The sequence below is a fragment of the Populus euphratica genome, unplaced genomic scaffold (genome assembly GCF_000495115.2).
Source record: "Populus euphratica unplaced genomic scaffold, PopEup_1.0 scaffold533.1, whole genome shotgun sequence".
NCBI lineage: Eukaryota > Viridiplantae > Streptophyta > Magnoliopsida > Malpighiales > Salicaceae > Populus > Populus euphratica.
This window is the reverse complement of record NW_011500171.1, coordinates 107491-127418: the sequence shown is the minus strand read 5'-3', so window position 1 is coordinate 127418 and position 19928 is coordinate 107491. Positions and strand designations below refer to the sequence as shown.

The 19928-nt window shown below is 30.5% G+C and overlaps 1 protein-coding gene across 2 annotated transcripts; it reads left to right on the top strand.

The window, feature by feature from the left end:
* The first annotated feature begins 10245 nt into the window (after positions 1–10245).
* On the top strand, positions 10246–14039 carry LOC105111348 (uncharacterized). 2 transcript variants are annotated; one of them, XM_011006671.1, is made up of 2 exons: positions 10246–10394; positions 11366–14039. In XM_011006671.1, exon 2 carries the CDS (start codon positions 11701–11703, stop codon positions 13627–13629), a length of 1929 nt encoding a protein of 642 aa, XP_011004973.1. In that variant the 5' UTR covers positions 10246–10394; positions 11366–11700; the 3' UTR covers positions 13630–14039. The 2 variants fall into 2 exon arrangements, with proteins under 2 accessions (XP_011004973.1, XP_011004974.1); XM_011006672.1 differs by lacking the exon at positions 10246–10394 and adding an exon at positions 10416–10541.
* Positions 14040–19928: the final 5889 nt, after the last annotated feature.

Below are 19928 nucleotides of genomic sequence, written 5' to 3'. Positions count from 1 at the left end.
TTATACATATCAAAACATACATTTTATCTTTTAAACTTATTTTCTCTCACTCTCTTCTCCTTCCTTTATCTCCTCTTCTTTCTCTTCTTCTTACAGTTCCCTCTCTTCAAATCCAAGTCTTCTCCTTCATTTCTTTTTCACTTTTTCCTTTTATATTTACCACCTCTTTGTTCAATTATTAAAATGTCCTTTATCCATATACATCTAAAGCTAACTCTTGTAAGGGCATTGTTGTCATTTTCGATCAAACCTTCTTTCTTTATTTCATAATATTACAAGAATGATTAAAATAATCCATTGTCTGTCAATGAAGATGAAACAACTTAGCATTAACAAAATGAAAAGTAAATACATGAAAAAAGAAGAAAATTCAACACATAAATGATATTTATATGACTAAGAAAAATTGATATCATATAACATTAATTTTAACAAGTGTCTAGTAAAAAACTTCAAATGGTAAGAAATACTATCGTGGCACTCGACATTGCAGCGTTTCTAAAAATAACTGGTTATAAAAGAACAAATTTCTAGCATCTTGTCTTTTAATGAGAAAAGGTCTCGTTTAAGGAGTCGCCACCTAGTATTATAGTTACTCAGAACCTTGACTGGTTGACTGGTTAGCAGAAATTTTATGATGCGGGACTAATTATGACTAAGAAAGATATTAGCACATTTAGCGCACCTTACTTAAAGCAAGCTGCATTGCCAATTTTGTTTTAAATTGCTAAAATTTTTGTTTATTTATGTTATTACAATTCATTGGTAATATTCTTGACCTTGATATCAGTGAGTATTTAATTATAGATACTTCCAACACTGGTATTGATAAATATTTCATTCTAAGTAATTCTAACTCTAACATTAGTAATTACTCAACTACAAATAATTTCAATTTTAGTATTGATAAAAACCTCATTATGAATAATTCCAATTCTTACATTGATAAAAATTTATAACTAAAAAAATAATAGTATATATGTGTTTAATTTCTAATTCTACATCAGTAAACAATTTGGTAAAATACATTTATCGTTTTTTAAGATAAGCATAATTTTTATTTTATTTTATTTTATTAGAGTTAGATTTAACTTAGCCCATGTAAATTGGACTTAACCCAACCAGCCCAATCTGGTCATTGGTGCAAGCCAGCGACTCCGCTGGGCAAAAGAAGAAGAAGCTCGCGTGAAGTAAGTTTAGGCGTGCATGAACAGTATGAAGGTAATTAATTGAATGCAGAGAATGGAAAGTTACCTGTGCAGCGGAGGACGACGCCGAAGACGAAGGCGTGATGGCTGGTTATTCCCTTTCTCTTCTATTGCTTCTTCCTCCTCTGTATTTGGTTTTGTCTGCCTAATTTCTGTACTCTCTCCCCTGCTCGCTTTTCTCTCCTTTTTTTTTTTTTTGAGATTGTGTTCGGGAAGAAAGCTTTTGGTGTGTGCTTTCGAATTCCCCTGCTCTGGACGAAGACTATGATGGTAAGGGTCCTGCAGGTGCTGCGGGTTGGCTAGACCCATGCTTTCTCTGGTTCTGTTTTTCTTTCCCCGTCCTTCCTCGTTTTTCTTTCCCCTAGTTCCCTCTATGTTTTTCTCTAGTTCCCGTCGCTTTTTTTTTGTTCTTTCTCTCGCTTTTATAAAGCCAGAGAACGTGGTAATGATCCTGGGAGTGAGCCATAAAAACTGGGGACTTAGACTGCATCGTGTCCCACAATCTACAGTCGCAGAATTCCTGATGAACTGGTCTCTCTTGGACGAGGAAGAAGGCGAAGAATATTGGATTCAAAAACAACACCGTTTTCTTGAAATGGTCATTTTCGACTTGGCCCCTGAACTTCTGATATTTAACAATTAGGCCCGTGATTCCATTAATTAAACAATTCAAAGTTGAATTGAGTCCCCAAACTTTCAATTTATGTTTTCCTGGTTTAAATTTCAATTTATTCCTTATTTTTTTCATTTCATATTTTTTAATAAAATAGGAGTTAAAAATTGAGTTATGACTACTATTTTCTAATTAAATCTCAAAATCTTGGAAGTAAATGATCTGATGCAAAGACATGGACAAACAAAACACAAACTGAACCCCAGCATTCTTGAGCCACCCTTAAGAAAAATAGAAGCACTTCACCGCGAGATTTCTCTTTCGATTGTGCAATGATTTAGATCGCGTTGATGGGATAGTGGAGGAAAGTCGAAAGAATTTGTCTGTAGAATAAGGATAACCACCATTGATAAAAAAACGATAAATATTGCAATCAAGCATTTAGAGAAAATTCAGTAGAAATTGACTACAGTGGCATTTTAGGCAATGTGCTTCTTGCCTCGGCAAGAGCAAAAAAGTACATGCAAGCACCAAAAAGAACAGCAGGTGACAGACTGACAGCCACAGGGGAACTGAAATGGCAGCAGAGCAGGCAGGCATGGATCCACATGTTGTGCACAGATAAGCCACACGTCTGGACGCGGGTGTCTGAGCGCAGGCAAGGCTGGGAAGCCAGTGACCCTGCAGGGAGACAATGCTGTGAGCAGCTGTCAGAAAAGTGTACGAAACGATCTTAAAAGGAGCAGGCTGAGCAGGCCGCTAAATGAAGGAAAACAATGCAAATTCATAGCAAAAGGAACAAAAAAGAGCGAAAGCACGAGCAGGTTTGAGTAGATGGGGGCGGAGTCAAAGGAAGGATCAAATGAGAAGCATCAATACACGGACCGAATGAACATCAGCAGGGCAGTCTCAGCCACTGTTAATTCCATTAGTGAATCATGCGATGGTTGCAACAGAGGTGAGGCCAGTTGCTAAAATTACGGCAGTGTTGGCACTGCATTGACGAGTGTTTTTTTAAAAAATTTAAATTTAAATTTTTAATTTTTTATTTATTTAAAATTAATATATAAGTCACCGCTTATTTTTTAATAGGCACGCGGTGAGAGCTTCGGGCTCCTCCCACTATTTGGAAACTTGCGGTTTTATGTTCTATTTCACTCCTTAATAAGGGTTCTTTTCACCCTTCCCTTCCGGTACTGCTTCGTTATCCGTTATCCAAGAGTATTTAGTTATTGATATTAAAAATAATTTTTTAAAAATAAAAAATATTATTTTAATATAATTTAAAATAAAATATACTTAAAAAACAACTATTACCGTAATTTAAAAAAAAACTCTTATGTTTTATGACGAGACTAGCCACACCGTCTGCAATATAAAAATATTTGGTCTTTCATTAAGATAAATAAATAAATTTATGTCTTACTTTTCAAACACGTATTTATTTAGGCATTTTTACTGGGCCAGTCATGCTTGGATTGGGAGGGCCTAGTTTTTATAATCCTTTATTTTTTTTTAATTTTGATAAAGATATCTCCTTACATCAATTTATTTAAGTAATTTTTTTTAAAATATCAAATTATTCCATTCTTTTGTTAAGAAGATTATGGGTTTTTATGATTTTTTTTATTATTTTATGAATAATTATGTATTAATCTAGTATACACATTTTTTAAAATAATTTGATCATGAAAATAAAATACCTATTTTTTTAGTTATAAATTTTCTTAAATTTATTATTCTTAAATGCCTTTTATATAAGTGAAAAGGATTGAAATTTTCTAGTGATTTTTAACCTGTTGGTATTAAAATTTAATTTTTTTATTTTAAATTTTATTTTAATATTTTTAAATTGTTTTGATGAAATAATATCAAAAAAAAAAAATTCATTATTTTTAATAAAAAAACAGTTTAAAACAATCCCCACCACGTTTACAAACATCCCATCAGCAGTACCATTACGAGTGCTTACTGTTTTTATTTCCCTCTGTGCAGGGACTGCTGCATCATGAGGTTGTACTTGTATAACTTGAATTTCCTCATACGGCTCCCTGAGTAGTTTCAACAGGGATTGTCCCCTGGTCTCCTTCCCGAGACTGGCTATGAAATGGCTTCATTTATTAGCCTCTTCACTCATGGGCGACACCACTCCCTCTCCTTTCACATCTTCATGATCAATGCCATCCCCACCCGAGGAAATTTAGCTTCTACGCAGCTACTATCGTCCCACTCTTGATAAATAATTTCAATAAATGCAGGCTTAGAGCTGGTTTTCCATGCAAGGCCGGCTACCCTGCTAGAGTAGGAAAGGCTCCCAGCAAAACTAATGCTGGAAATCTCAGATTCAAACCAGCAGGGGTTCCATAGATCCAAATCAAGAGGGAAAACTGGAAATGAAAACCAAGGGGAACTGCAATGGCAGGCACAACATGGTCTGGCATGAGGAACTTAGTTTTAAACTTACGAAGCTGCCAACGCAAGGCAAAGAACATGAGAAAAGAGAGAACAGTTGCATGAACAAAAGATCGAGGATAAAAAATTACCTTTTCAACGTGCGTAGGAGGGCTAGTAACACGACAAGATTTGTGCGTATGCATGCGTATTTTGGGTGCTTTGTTTGGACTTTTTAGATGCCTAGCGGTGCAAATCCTAACTAATAACGAAAGTCTTTTGCTTTTTTTCTTACCCTTTGTCTTCCCGCCAAACAAACCATACATATTCTACTATGCCCTTTTGATTTCCGAAAGTGGAAGCTTCTTGCTTTTAATCATTGCTAAGGAGAGGACAACAAACGTACATGCATCTTGTTACTTTTTTTGGTTGCCGTAATCATTGCAATGATAATTTTGTTTTAGACCGGAATCCATCAAGCTCTTTTTTTTATCTTTCTTTCGTAAAAAAAATTAAAAAATAATAAAAATAAAATTTAATATCAAAATAATTTTTTAAAATTATAGGGATAAATTACTTAATAGATAAAAAAAAGCGGCTAAAATATACTTTTCAAATAAATTCTAAATTAAGCAATTTTTCATTTTAATTCTTTGTTTTTCAATTCAACTATCCCTCTTAAAAAACATGCAAGTGGGTGCTAATTTGAATCGAAAAAATTCAATTGTGAAAATAAAATTTTTAATAAAAATATATTATTACAATCTACAGTAAATTATGAGAGGGTAAACAATATAAAAAATTATATGGTTTTCCCTACAAATTTTATATTTTGTTTACTAGATTGGTGGCTTGCGCGATACAATGATCTAAAACAAGTATTTTTAACTCAAAAAAAGGAGACAAACATCTTTTTAAAGAAATAAGAGAAATTTGATATTGCGATAAAAAATAAGGCAACAACAACAAAAAAAAATGAAAAAAATATTGTTTTGGGTAAAGCTAGGTTAACATGCAAAATCTATGACTTAGACATAAGATATATCAAGATTTCATGTCTATTATGCATTCTAGATCATGAGGTAGGGATAATTTAATAGAAAAATTAAAGATTAATAAAAATGAAATTGCAAAAAAATAAAAGATAAAAGATAAATATAAATCAAGATATTTAATAGCGTAACACGAGTTATTTATCCAGTTGTGTTTAATGAATTTATTTATTAAAATCAATTTGTAATAGAAGTTGACAAACATACAACATTTATTAAATAAAATAAAGGAAAAAATATTATGTAAGGTTGCACAACAACAAAAAATATTATAAAAATAAAATTTTATAGTTTATAAAAATAAATTTAATCTATGAAATATATATATAAAAAAGTTATAGATAAATCATATTAACTTCAAGAAAAATTAAGGATACCCAATATAATTAAAAAATAATTATTATTTAAAAAAAGGTTGAATAAGCCATAAACAAATGGCACGCTCGTATTAATTATTTTTTTTTAAAAAAAATATATTAAAAAAGATATTAATTAAAAAATAGTAAAAGGAAAAAGCCCAGGCACGAGGGCCTTGAAACCTAAGCATATGCACCTAGTCTAGCTATTTTTTTTTCTTTTTCAAAAGGATGGACGATAGTTTTTTTTGAAAAAAAAATATAGGCTAACGATATATCATCTATTGTGGTAGAAGATGTGTTGTCTACCAACCCAAATTCCAGCCACCATAGTGATGGTTGGAAAATCAAGTTTATGTGTTTATTTATCCAAAAAAATATGTTTTCCAACTCATTTCAACTATAAAAACACCCTTATAACATCAAGAAACTAACCTATCAATATTTTAAACCTAAAAAACAACCCAAACCACTAAATCAAACCATAAACAAATATTGCATCCTTAACCTAGATCTAATTTTTAGGCTACATTGAAGCTTGAAACAACCGTTATAAGACTCTCATTACCTAGTGAAACATGTTAACACTAATGTTAACCTATTTGGTGGTCGGACTCGTCACCAACAAAAAGCTTTTACTATCTTTGCCAGAATCCAACGACTCCTCTCTCTTATCTCATGAGAAAAAATTGAAAAATAAGAAAAATTAAGTTTGGTAGCAAAATGTATTTTTAAAAAATTAAAGGGACTAGCCACCACATAACAAAAAACATTATAGGGGGCTAAAATATATATAATAAACAATTTTGAAAGCACCATCTATTGTACTCGCATTTTTTTACTTTAGTCCTCTCCTTTTTAATTCAATCATCTTTTTTAAAAAAACATGCAATTATGTGTTAATATAGGTTCAAAAAGGCTCAATTGTGCAAAGAAAAAGCTTAAGGATCAAATCAAAAATTTCAAAAAAATCATAGCTTTAATCCACAATAATTTATAAGAGAGTGAATTGTGATTTTATGCATAGTGAAAACACTATACACTTTATATTTTTGTTATCTAGTTATTTAACCCACACTTTGTTATAATTTTTTTCCCAAGAAAATATTGGATATGTGGACTTCTTTGATATGCTTTTTTATATTAAAAACATTTCAAAGTGTAAATAAAAAATCCTATGCAAGTATCTAATTAAATAAATTGATAATCATCTAGGTAAATAAACAAAAAAAAAAATGATATTATTTCATCAAAACAATTTAAAAATATTAAATCATTAGCTGAAAATTTGAAGAAGGAAATAAAAGTTGAGAGATGAATGTAGATTAAGATATTCAACCATATAAATGAGACATTCACCTTATTATGTTCATTAAACTTGTTTATTTAAATCAATAAAAGATAAACTCACACTATAAAAAAACTCGTGGCTTAAAAAATAAACACAAAAGAAACTGGTTGAATATACCTGTACCCTAAAAAAGATATTACATAAGGCCGAACACATAAGAAATATTATTTTAAAAATAATATTTTTATTTGAAGAATAGACTTTATTTGTATATAAAAAAATTATAGATAAATTAGAATAATATCTTGAAAAATCAAATAGAAACAAAATAATTTTAAGAAAAACTTAAATTATAAAAAGACACGCAAAAGATCTATATCATGAGATTAAAATAAACTTATAAAAAAATTAAAGAAAATCACAAAACTAATATTTTAAAAAATCTAATACAAAATGATAAGATCGCATGAAATCGAATTCTTAATAAATTAAATGTTAAATGAAGAAATTAAAAAAAAAATCAATTATACAAAAGAATGAAAAAAATTAAGGTGAAAAAAAAAATTAATTAAAGGGAAAACAAAAGTTTTTAATTGGAAGGTTAAATGAATTGGAAAATATCTTTAATAAAATGAAAAACAAATCAAAAGAATTAGAGTCAAATTGAAAAAAAAATAATTGAATGATTAAATTGAAAACCAAAAACACTTTAATCAAGGAAGATGATATGATAGTGTATAAAAAAAACAACAACAAGAGGTTTGGTTTGGCCACTCAATGACATCATAAGCACCTCTTGAATGAAACGAATGCACCTATTCATTGGAGCATTCCAAGCATGTCTTAATAGTTTTTTTAATTTAAATATTAAAAAAAAACATGAAAAATATCAAAATATCACCCGATGATCCTTTAATAATTACCCTAAAACTTGGCGTGGAAGTAGAAAACCCTAAATATAAATCTTATTTTTTTATCCTTTCCAAGGGAAGAAAACATACTTTAACTGGATATTAATAATAAAACAACCAATATACTCTCATGCAACTAAATAATTTTTTGATATTAAAAATAAAAAAATATTTTTAAAAATTTATGAAAAGTGAAATAAAAAGCTCTTGGTCAATATTTAAATATGTTGACTTTAGAGCTAAAAGAATATTTCCACTACGTATATAAAAAAAACTAATAAACAATCTTTCAATGACAGATGAGCTATTAAAATGACTAAACTATCCCCATCTCCAAGGCTTTTTTAACCGCCACTCAAGGACAAATAAGTAATCTCACTATAAAGATACAAAATAAACTGTGTTTATGGCTATGACGAAAAGCTCATGCCCTATCATTTTCTGCACGTAATATTTGTGTGTAAAGATAGTATTATAAGCTGTAAATTAAGATACATGTTATTTTTTTAACTAAGTTTAAACCAAATAAAGTTAATTAAAATACACTGAATACCAGGTCAATCAATCTAAGGGTATTTGGAATTTTTATTACAGTATATGTACGGAATTGAGTTTTTTATTTACACCCTTATATTTCAATTAAGAGCTTCATTGTTGAAAATATAAAAAAATAAATAGTTGGTGATAAAATGATGTTACCAACGTCGATGACAGCTGCAATTTTATTAAATGATATTCTAATAATATTTGTGTTGCGGTTAGGACTATAAAAATAGGAGAGAAAATAATTAAGTATTTATAACAGTAATTATGAAGCAATAATAATAATTATATTATAGTTTTAAAACCTGGTTTTACTTATAATTATGCCCATTCAAGGCTGAAATTATGCCGGATTAAAAAAAACAACAAAAAAATCCTGTGTGACCTTGTGACCAGTTGACCCAGCAAGATAGGGTAAAAAATTAGGTTGTAATTCAATAATTTTTGTTTTTTTACTAAAAAAATATTATTTTAATTTTTTTTTTTAAATTGATTTGAATGATTTGATAACTCGATCAAAACTCAGAATTCAGGCCGGCTATTGGGTCAAAAAAACTATAGTTTATATTAAGCACAAATATTTATGCGTGAATAATAATAAGAGTTTGTTATTTTTTTTTATTTTTTAATTATAAATACTTACTTCTTATACTATAAAAAAATAAATATTTTAAAAAGCATACCGTGACGCGATATTAAACAATTCCACCATACGACGACTCCACCTTGGCCGCTAGTTTCCCTGAGGAGCCAATCCCAATAGAAAAATGCCAAATGGACGTAATTATCGATGTTATATTTTATATTATATTATATATTTACTATATATTAATCTTCTCATTGCACGTCCCTTTCAAATAATTGGCAAAATAAGGCGTGTTTGGATCTTTCACCATTCATTCCTGGTATAGATTTTTTTTTTTATCATCTTTTTTTGGTCAATATTTAATAAATAGATCCATCCATCGATGATGCATAAAAATATGAGTAAACTACTATTTGGCCCCTATACTTTATAAGAAATAATAATCAAATCTCATGGCATGCAAAATCTTGTATTAAATACTTTTAGTTTATTTATTACTTTTCTACGGTTCTGAGTGTGTGGTTGTAGTTACTTTTTAAAATATTTTTTATTTTAAAATAAATTAAAATAATATTTTTTTTATTTTTAAAAATTACTTTTGATATCCGTGTATTAAAATAATTTAAAAATATCAAAAAATATTAAATTAAAGCATAGAAAAAAATAAAAAAATTAATTTTTTTAAAATACTTCTAAAACACAAAAAAAAACAAGATTTTTCGTGTTCTAAAAGTTTTATGTCCTGGTTTTTTTAAAGTTAAAATTTTATATTCATTGGGAAAATCTTCAAATAAAGCCTAGAACAAAATACTATAATGAATTTATTATATTTTACTAATTAATTTAAGATTATTATTTTTATTTGGATTAAAACTCTTTTGTTATTTTTCTATTTTTATTTATTTCAAGTTTATTTATAATTTTTATAATTTTTATTTTCAGATTTTATTATTGATTTAGATAGGTTTTTAAGTTTAGGTAAGAAGTTATATACCTTTTAGAAAAGAGATATATTTAATAATAAAATTATAAATTAAAATATTTGTTGTAATTTCCAATCTTACCTGTTAAAAACGAATATGTTAAAATAACAATGTTAACATTTACAAAAAATCGAAAAGGTCAAAGGAGTCACATATGACTTTCAAAACTAAAAGAACTCACTTGTATAATCATAAGAAATACAAGGACTAAAAAATAATTTGCGCAAAATAGATTCGTATAGAAAAAACAAAAAGGAAGCTAAAAGTCCTTTGAGCCGCCCAAATCAATATAAGCTTTTTTTTCATTGGTTGGAGAGAGCTTGGTACCGCACACAACAGAAGAAATACTCTCTCTCTCTCTCTCTCTCTCACACACACACACACACGTTTCAGCGATGTCTATAGCCACTTCTCAGATCCGCCCCCTTTGTCCACATATTCTCTAAATTTGGTCATCACGGTATTACCTTTTCCTTTTTGCCCTTTTTCCTTTGTATTTCTTTCAGCAATGTTTTCTGATGGTGTGGTATTGGTATTTATGCTATTTCAGTCTGACAATTAATACATATATGTGTGGGTGGTTTCTTGGGCAAGAATGAAAGGATGAGTGAGTGAATATAGATTAGTTTGATTGAGAATATCGGTTTCTATGTGCTATGTATTTTGTTTTTTTGGTGTTGATAACAATAACTTCTGATTAGTTTGGATTTTATATGCTCAAGTTTATGGTGAGTTGATGTTTTCAGTTTCAGATCTGCTATTTAAGTTGAATTGTTGGAGGGTTTTTCTTTTCTTTTCTTTTAATTTGTCTTTTGATGGAAGGGGCCCGTTTCTTGGTTTTACAGTTGCTGGGTAAGGAGGTCGGTAGGTTAGGTATTAGCTGATATATGTGCGCGCGCGCGTGTTATTGGATATTCAGACTCACAGTATTGCAATTTGAATTTAAATGATATGGGGTCTGGAGTTTTTAACCTTTTTTGTATTACTATTTAGTAGTCTTATAACATCTTATATATATATGTGTGTAAATAATGTTGGATAGAGGTCGAGGTAATTGTGATAGGAGGGGTGGGGTGGGAAGAATTAGCGAAAAATTTGTGCTCTGTCATTTTGGTAGGGAGGGCTCTCTCTGATTAAGGTTTGGGTACCGTTCCTTTTCAGATATTACTTTGAGTTTGAAAAATGTATGACAATGTTCTGGAAGAGCTATTATATTAATTGTCTATTATTATTCCGCTAGATATTGCACTGTCCTACTTTATGCTGTCTAATGTGTTGAAAATATCGCATCTTGTCCTGTAAAACATGGCTTATATTGCTATATTCTGTCCAGTGAATTGTGAGCTCATTAGTTGGTTTGCTGAAAACCATTTTTGTTTGACCATGTATTGCAATCATTCAGAGGTTCTCATTTCTTTTGCTTCCTATCAGATTGATGAAACTTAGGAATTGTGAAGGAAGGAGCATAAGAGGCTCCAAAGATCTGCGCACATCAATTGTGACGGTTTGTGTTAAAGGGTTTTATCCTAGAAATGTTGTCAGATATTTCTAGGTCCTAAGTGCTTTCGTTGTTTCAGTCTCTGCTGTGGGTTCTGATTTTACAAAGATGGACAGGTCAGATACGTCAGGTTTTGTTAGTGGTGGAGTTAGAATATTGGGAATTTTCCATTTCTCTATAACCTATACCTTTTAGTATCATCTGCTGCAATCTTTTCTGCCAGTTAAGCCTTTCATTCCCCAGCACTTTAGTTTACAGCTTCTAGACAATGAATCTTAACAAAAAGGGTCTGCGATTTTCTAATAATAATGAGCTTCCAAAAAATGACTGTTTTGGTGATACTGCTTTGAGCTTGAACTGCCTTGGATATGGAGGAGGCAGTTCGACCAGTGCTGAGGGTGCTCAAAATAATCTCAAGGTTGATTTTTCTAATGGTTCTGATGATGGCTGCAAGTTGGTGCTTGGACTTGGTCCAACACCAAGTGCATATTTTGATGATTGTTACTGCTTGGGGGTTAACAAAAAAAAAGGGCTGGATTCTGCTGCTATATTTCCCAAGGGCTTGCTGTCTGAGAGTGATTCAATCCTAAAACTTGGCCTTTCCAGAGGGGATAAGGAAGCCCTGAGTGGTCTCGACTATTCAATTTCAGAGACTGATACTAATACACCTATGCTGAACCAAATTTCTGATGATGAGATTAGATCCCTGATTCCTGTTGTCGATGAGGGCTCCACCTCAGCAAAGAAGTCTGGCGGCTATATGACATCACTTCTTTTGGCTCCTAGAATGGATGCCAGAAAAGCTCCATCACAGACTGAACTTCTCAACTTTGGAACCAGATCTAATCATCAATTTCAGCTGAGCAATGAACTATCTGCTAACACAGATTTCTCCATGGGCATTATGTCTGAGCAAGCAATTTCAACAACTTCTTCTGACCACAGAACAAGCAATCCAAAGAAATGCAAGTTTTTGGGTTGCTCAAAGGGAGCCCGTGGTGCTTCAGGCCTTTGTATTGGTCATGGGGGTGGACAGCGATGCCAGAAGCCGGGTTGCAGCAAAGGTGCTGAGAGCCGAACAGCCTATTGTAAGGTCCATGGTGGAGGAAGGAGATGCCAACACTTGGGTTGCACTAAAAGTGCAGAGGGGAAAACAGATTTGTGCATTGCACATGGTGGCGGCAGGAGATGTGGGTTTCCAGGCGGATGCACTAAGGCTGCAAGAGGCAAATCAGGGCTTTGTATTAGACATGGAGGGGGGAAGAGGTGCAAGGTTGAAGACTGCACTCGTAGCGCGGAAGGACAGGCTGGGTTGTGCATTTCTCATGGGGGTGGGCGCCGTTGTGAACACCAAGGGTGTACAAAGGGTGCTCAGGGGAGTACTGGGTACTGCAAAGCTCATGGTGGGGGGAAGCGATGCATCTTTGCAGGATGCACCAAAGGAGCTGAAGGGAGCACACCGCTGTGCAAGGGACATGGCGGGGGAAAGCGCTGCATGTTTGATGGTGGTGGAATTTGCCCAAAAAGTGTTCATGGAGGCACAAACTTTTGTGTTGCCCATGGTGGTGGAAAGAGGTGTGTTGTGCCAGGCTGTACAAAGAGCGCGCGTGGCCGTACTGATTGCTGTGTTAGGCATGGTGGAGGGAAGCGGTGCAAGGTTGAAAACTGTGGGAAGAGTGCCCAAGGTAGCACTGACTTCTGCAAAGCTCATGGTGGGGGTAAACGATGCACCTGGGGTGAGGGAAAATGCGAGAAGTTTGCCAGGGGTAAGAGTGGTCTATGCGCTGCACACAGCAGCATGGCCCAAGAGAGGCAGGCAAACAGGACTGGTTTGATCAGACCGGGACTCTTCCATGGCCTTGTATCTGCTGCTTCAACAGCAGGTTGCACCATTGACAGCAATCATTCATATTCTGGAGTTAGTGCTGTCTCGGACTGCAGTGATTCCCTAGAAAAGCCAGCAAAAAGACTACATCTCATACCACCCCAAGTACTGGTTCCTCATTCTATGAAGGCCACGTCTTCTTTTACAAGTTTTATGATTGCTGACAAGCTAGAGGAAGGTACAAATGGTTACGGTGCCACCAGTGGTGGGAAAAAGAATTTCGACTATCTGGTTCCCGAGGGAAGGGTGCATGGCGGCGGCCTTATGTCATTGTTTGGTGGAAATCTGAGGAATGCAATCGATGGAGTTTGAATCTGGTGAATTTCAGCATCCAAATATATTATGCAGGGAGTAAATTTGTACAAAAGTGTGATGCCTGTTTAATAACTGTGTATAATTGGTGTTCAGTGGTAGTGTTTATTGTGGTAGGATACCGTACAAGGCTCTTTATTTTTCTAGTTGACAATTTGACTATTAAAATAAGCCCTCAAATTATTTTCAGAACACTGCTGAATGAGGCACTGTATGTTCATGGGAAGAAAGTTGCAAGTTCTGTAGCCATTTGAAGGAACTGCAGCTGCTGGAATGCCTCTGCCCTAAAGTTATTGTTGCTATACCTTTGAGGCAGTTGTGGAGGATTCTGCCTTGCGGTCCTGCCACATTGATGTTTTTGAAGTGTCTTGTGCTTGCTGCTTTGCCAATTCTACTTGTGTCCATTGAAGGCGTATATACCTCTTGGTTTTGGTCTTTGGAATTTTTTTTATTTTTTAATATAAACACATGGTGTCTTTGGAATTTTTTTTTAAATTTTTTTATTTTTTAATATAAACACATGGTAACTAATTCAAAAATATTAAAAAAAAAAATCCTTTTAATTTTTTTCAGCTCGGAAAAAAAAAAAGAAAAAAAAATAGTCAACACTTGTTTTATGTTCTTCGTTGGTCAACTTTATATGCGAGATGGATGCAAGTTTAAGTTCATTATGATTCCAAGGTGGTAAGTAGATGAATTCACAAGCATGTGGTATGTGGGGTTGGCAGAAAATATTACTACGTACCTCAGTCCTATAATAAATGTCCTAATAGTTTTCGCACGGATTTTTCGAAAATAAATAATTATAGATGTTTATATTAAAAACATTATTTTAATAGCTTTAGCACAAATTAATAAAAATACTAAGAGAAATGATTAAATCACTACCGTTGCATTCATACAACATTATTTATTGAAAAGTGTTTTATGTTCTTTTTTTTTTTCACCCTTTACCAACTTTTTTTTTTAATTTTTTATTGGATTATATATTAATTTTATGAACCTGTCTTTTTTAACCTTCAATATTATATCAGTTGAAAGTGTAGTTTTTTTTTTCTTTTTGGATTATTTTTTATGAATTTATTTCGATCTCATAACCCAGCTTGCAAATTTAATAAGTTAACCGAGTTGACTTGAATGATTTTTTTGCTTTTTTTTTTTTAATTTCATCCTTTAAGATTGAGTTAGTTAAAAATTAAACTTATAATTTTTTTGGGTTTTGTTATGAGATTATCCTGATTTCATGATACGAGTCACGGGTCTGACAAGATGACTCAGGTTAACTATATTTATTTTTTAGCCCTTTTTAATTTAATATTTTTTAAATTAAGCTTTATAATTTTTGTCAATTTATTTTCTATGAGGTTATTTTAATCTCATGACATGAGTCTCGAGTTTGACAAGTTAACCCGAATTTACTCAATTTATTTTCTAAATTCTTTTTTAATTGAATATGTAACAACCTGCAATTCTAAAAGCTTTCAAGCCTTGAGCTTGTGTGAAAAGCAAGGTAATTTTTTTTTGAATTATTCTCATAAGATCATCATTGTTTTTTGCTATTATATTTTCGATCCTTAATTTATCATTAACAATTCTATTAAGATTTTAATATAATTTTATTTGTCCGGGTCATTGACAGTTCTTCTATTTTCTTAAAAATCTGTATAGCAAATTAAAAAAATTCTAATTCTTGCCTATACAACAATTCATTCCCACAGCATGCCTTTAGCCACTCAAGCAAATAAACAAAATGATAATTATGTGACAATATTTATTATACATATTAAAATAACACCTTTTAAATTATATAAATGATCAATTTTACAAGAGAAAATTTTACAAATACATGTTCACTAGCTTTCATTGAACTACTTTACAACTTGATTCATTATTTATTACATTCATCATCTCACCAAATCTCCTAAACACTAACTGTCTAACAAGTTCAATCATTGACTTGTGAAGATGAGTAAGAAAACCTTGCAACCATAATATATTTATATAAGATTTCTATTTGAAGAACTTATAAGACAGATTTAGATATTTATGAGTTTTACTAGATAGTCAACTTTACCAAATTTTCATGCTTCATATATAACGTCATATAGGTCCATTAACCTCATATTTCATTCCATGTCTCAATAAGCATATTTTCCTTTGTATTTTCCTCTCAATTTTTACTTTTGCTATTTAACAACTCTTTACTCTAATCCTTATTCTAAATTTAAAGGTAATTTCTTATATGACCTCCATCTCATAAACTTTTCCTTCTAAACCATATTCTCAAGTTCTAACTTTGAGATAAATTTATTTCATGGTGTTACCCCATGAACCAAACTAAGTAAAGAGGTAAGCCTACACCAAACTTTGATGATGGATATTTTTGAAACCCTGATCACCATAATAGATAACTTCCTCTCAATTTCCAAACTAAAACTATTAGTACCTTAATCTCTTATTTATATGTTTTATTTAATTAGTTATAACCTAACATTCCATATTTATCAATATAATATATATACTTGTTTACTTACATCTTTATATACTTACTAATCCTTTATTTAACAAACATGTTATACATTTACTTGTTTTTCAGTTATAGTGTTCATATTCTTGTCAAGTTATGATTTTATATAATCTTATTTTTTTCCGCATCTAGAGTTTCTAATTTACTCATTATGTATCACTTTTAAGTTGTTAATTCAGCTATCACTCTAACATGTTAGAATCACCTTGACAGTTTTCAAATGTACCAAGTTTCTATTATTAACATAGTACACATGCACTTTACCACATTGTTCAACTAACTAATACCTTATTTTTCATATCTTATTATCATTGTTATCCTTAAAATCTCCATATGTATGCTTCCCAACACAACATTTGAAAGCACCTTTTTTCTATCTCTATAACAATACTCTAACTCATGTCATAAGTCATCTAAAAGCATCTTATGAATTGCATTTCAATGTCATTCCAAAATACAGTAATATAGTATCATTAGTTACTATCACCAAAGGTTGACTACCTAAATGAATTCTATATCAATATTATTATTCAAATCTTCTCCATCTTAAAATCAAATCCTAATCTTTCATTCATGTCATTCCACATTCTATTTCCTTTTCTTTTTAAATTTTAATTCTGTTTTCTAGTGTTTTCCTTTTGTGTTTCATTCCTTTTTCATGATTTTTAATATAACCCACAACTATTAAATTTCCTACAAATCTTATTTCATACATCAATAATCTTACATAACTGGTTATACCTTCTGGTTATCCAGTACAACTTTAAACTACCATGATCAATGATACTCAGTACGGTTGCTAATAACTCTGACAAACCTTGCACCTATTCCCTTAATTGTTGTTAATATAGATGATTAAGACATCTATTTTTCATGCCAGTAATCATCCATGCGAAATATCAAGCCTTTAACCCATCTCCTTAGTCACTATAAACATGGTCACTGAGTATCAGAATACATTTTTTTTCTGTCGTGTCCGTGAAGTTCATCAATAAATGTTGATAACCATCTTTTTAGCTACCACAACTATGATATACTAATTATCAAACATCTTTTATGTCTGTTAACATTATTGATCAACATTGATATTTATTTCTTCAATTACTATCATGAAAGTATAGTAAGTATCAAACATCCTATATGTTTGTCAACATTAATATTTATTTTCTTAGCTACTACCATTACGGTATATTAAATATCATATATCTTTTATGTTTGTTGACATGACTAAAAGATTGATGTCTCCACTACCATTACGGTATATTAAATATCATACATCTTTTATGTTTGTCAACATTATCAACCAATATTGATATTTATTTTTTTAGCTATTACTATTATGGTATACCAAGTATTGGACATCCTTTATATCTATCAATATTATCGATCAACATCGATAATCATTTCTTTAGCTACCATTATTATGATATACTTAGTATTAGACATCCTCTATATCCATCAATATTATTAATCAACATCGATATTCAATTCCTTAACTACCTCATTATGATATACTAAGTATCACACATCCATGTGTCTATAAATATTATTAGTTTTTAAATGAATAGGTAAATTATATTTGATTAGAATTGAGAATTCCTTTACAGTAGATTCTCAACTTCTATTTAAATCAAGTCATACAATATTTGCCTCATACAAGTTAATTCATGACATTTCTATTTCCAACACAATTTGTACTAATGTACATTAATAAAATAAGACTAAAGAAAGCACAAATTTTTTAAATAGAATGAGATGACACACACTTATTTGTAGAGCGTGTAATTCCTGATCCATAGCATGGTACTGAACTCCAATAATATCTCTTATATCTATAGAATCACAAGCTATTATAAAACATATAAAATTAACAAAGGAACCTTATCTTAGTTATTATTTAATGTGTATATATAAATTAACAACAATCAAGTTCACAAGGCTCAATAAACATCCAATGTTTTTCATTGTTCTTATCATTTATAAAACCCCAATTCTATTATTTACTTCAGGTATAATAATCTATTAATGCATAATCATGAAATTAAACACAATAATTAACATACATGCACCTAATTTAGCCAAATTCCATACCTAAAAATACTCTTTTTATATGGTATATTAATCTATTTGACCAAAACTCTTTTACACATGTTATATCATTATGTAACGTTAATAGTTAGCACACGTTTGCTTATTATGATGACTTATATCCTTTTTTTTTTTATCATTCATTTTATTCCAAAGCTAACATATAATTTTGCAAAGCATATACTCTCATTCTCTTATTTAAAAATCCTTTTAACATGTTTCAATTCAAGGTTTTTTTTTTCTAAAACAAAGAAATATTTCAAGGCATTGAAACACCTAAAAACTCATTTCCCATTATTTTTCAAATATGGCTGAAACTACACATTTAATGTTTTTATGTTTTCCTTGTAAATTATCTATTACCCTTAATTTTAACAAATTCGCTTCAACTTCATGAAAGCATTTAACACACTATAAGCTCATTTTACTGCCATTTATCCGCCCCTTTTTTTCTCTCCATGTTAGGCCGAAACTAGCGCTTTACTTTACCTTTTGGTTTTTCTTTCAATTTTCCTATCAAAGTTCATCTTAAACAAAATTCATTTAACAATCTAACATACATGGCATCACTTCATTTTCATCCCAAAACCAATTAAATGGTCAAACACAACTAAAATAATTACTCTAGAAGATTCCAATATTTTCCCTTCATGAACCTTAGGCATAGATAATTCATGGATTTCTTTATTCAATTTTTCCCTCACAATTCCCACTAAAAAAAACTACACATTAATTCATTTAACACAATTCTAGTCTAAAGGATCCAAACTAATTCAAATCACCATTTAAACTAAAATTTATAATGCTTATTTTAAATTAAACTACACCTTTAAATTTATTTATGGAGATCATCTCATTCATTACACATCACCTTTATTAATAATTTCACCATTTATTCCTTTATTTTCGTTCTAAGTTTTAATTACTCTTCAAGGTCTCATTACTTTTAGTTCTAAGTTTACGCGGGGCTTTACAATTTTTTTTTTTAATTTCACACTCCAACAAATAAATTTTTTTTTTAGTTTTTTTTAATCTCATCCCTCAATATTAGATTATTTAAAAATTGAGATTTATATTTATTTTTTATAGAGTTATCATAATCTCATGAATTTAGTTTTTGTTTTTTCTCTTGATTACAACCTTGAAAATTAAATCTATTGTAAATAAAGTTTTGCAATTTTTTATTTGATTTTATAAAGTTATTTTGATCTTATAACCTGATTTCTGAGCTTAAAAGGTTAGCTTGTATTTTTTCAATTACTTGTTTTGAATTTCATCATTCAACATTAAATTGGTTGGAAATTAGGTCTGATTTTTTTTTTCCATGAGGTTATTTTAATCTCATGACCTGAGTTCCTAATTTGATGGGTTGATTAATTTTTTTGTTTTTTAATTTTGTTTTTCAGCATTAGATTGATTAAGAATTTGCTTTCATAATTTGTTTTCTATAAAGTTATCACAATTTCATGATTGAGGTAAAAAAATTTGACATGTTAACCCAAGTAAATCTATTAAATTATTATCTTAATATCTGAAAACAAATATCATTTAATATATCATTGTATTAATATTTTTTAAAAAATATCATTTCAATTTACAATTAACACTTATATATTTTTTTATATAAAAAAATTAATCTAACTTGTAATATGATTAGTAATTAAAAGTGCATTTTTTATCAAGG

Coding starts and splice junctions, on each gene's coding strand:
- LOC105111348 (XM_011006671.1), top strand. CDS start 11,701: ATGAATCTTAACAAAAAGGGTCTGCGATTTTCTAATAATAATGAGCTT.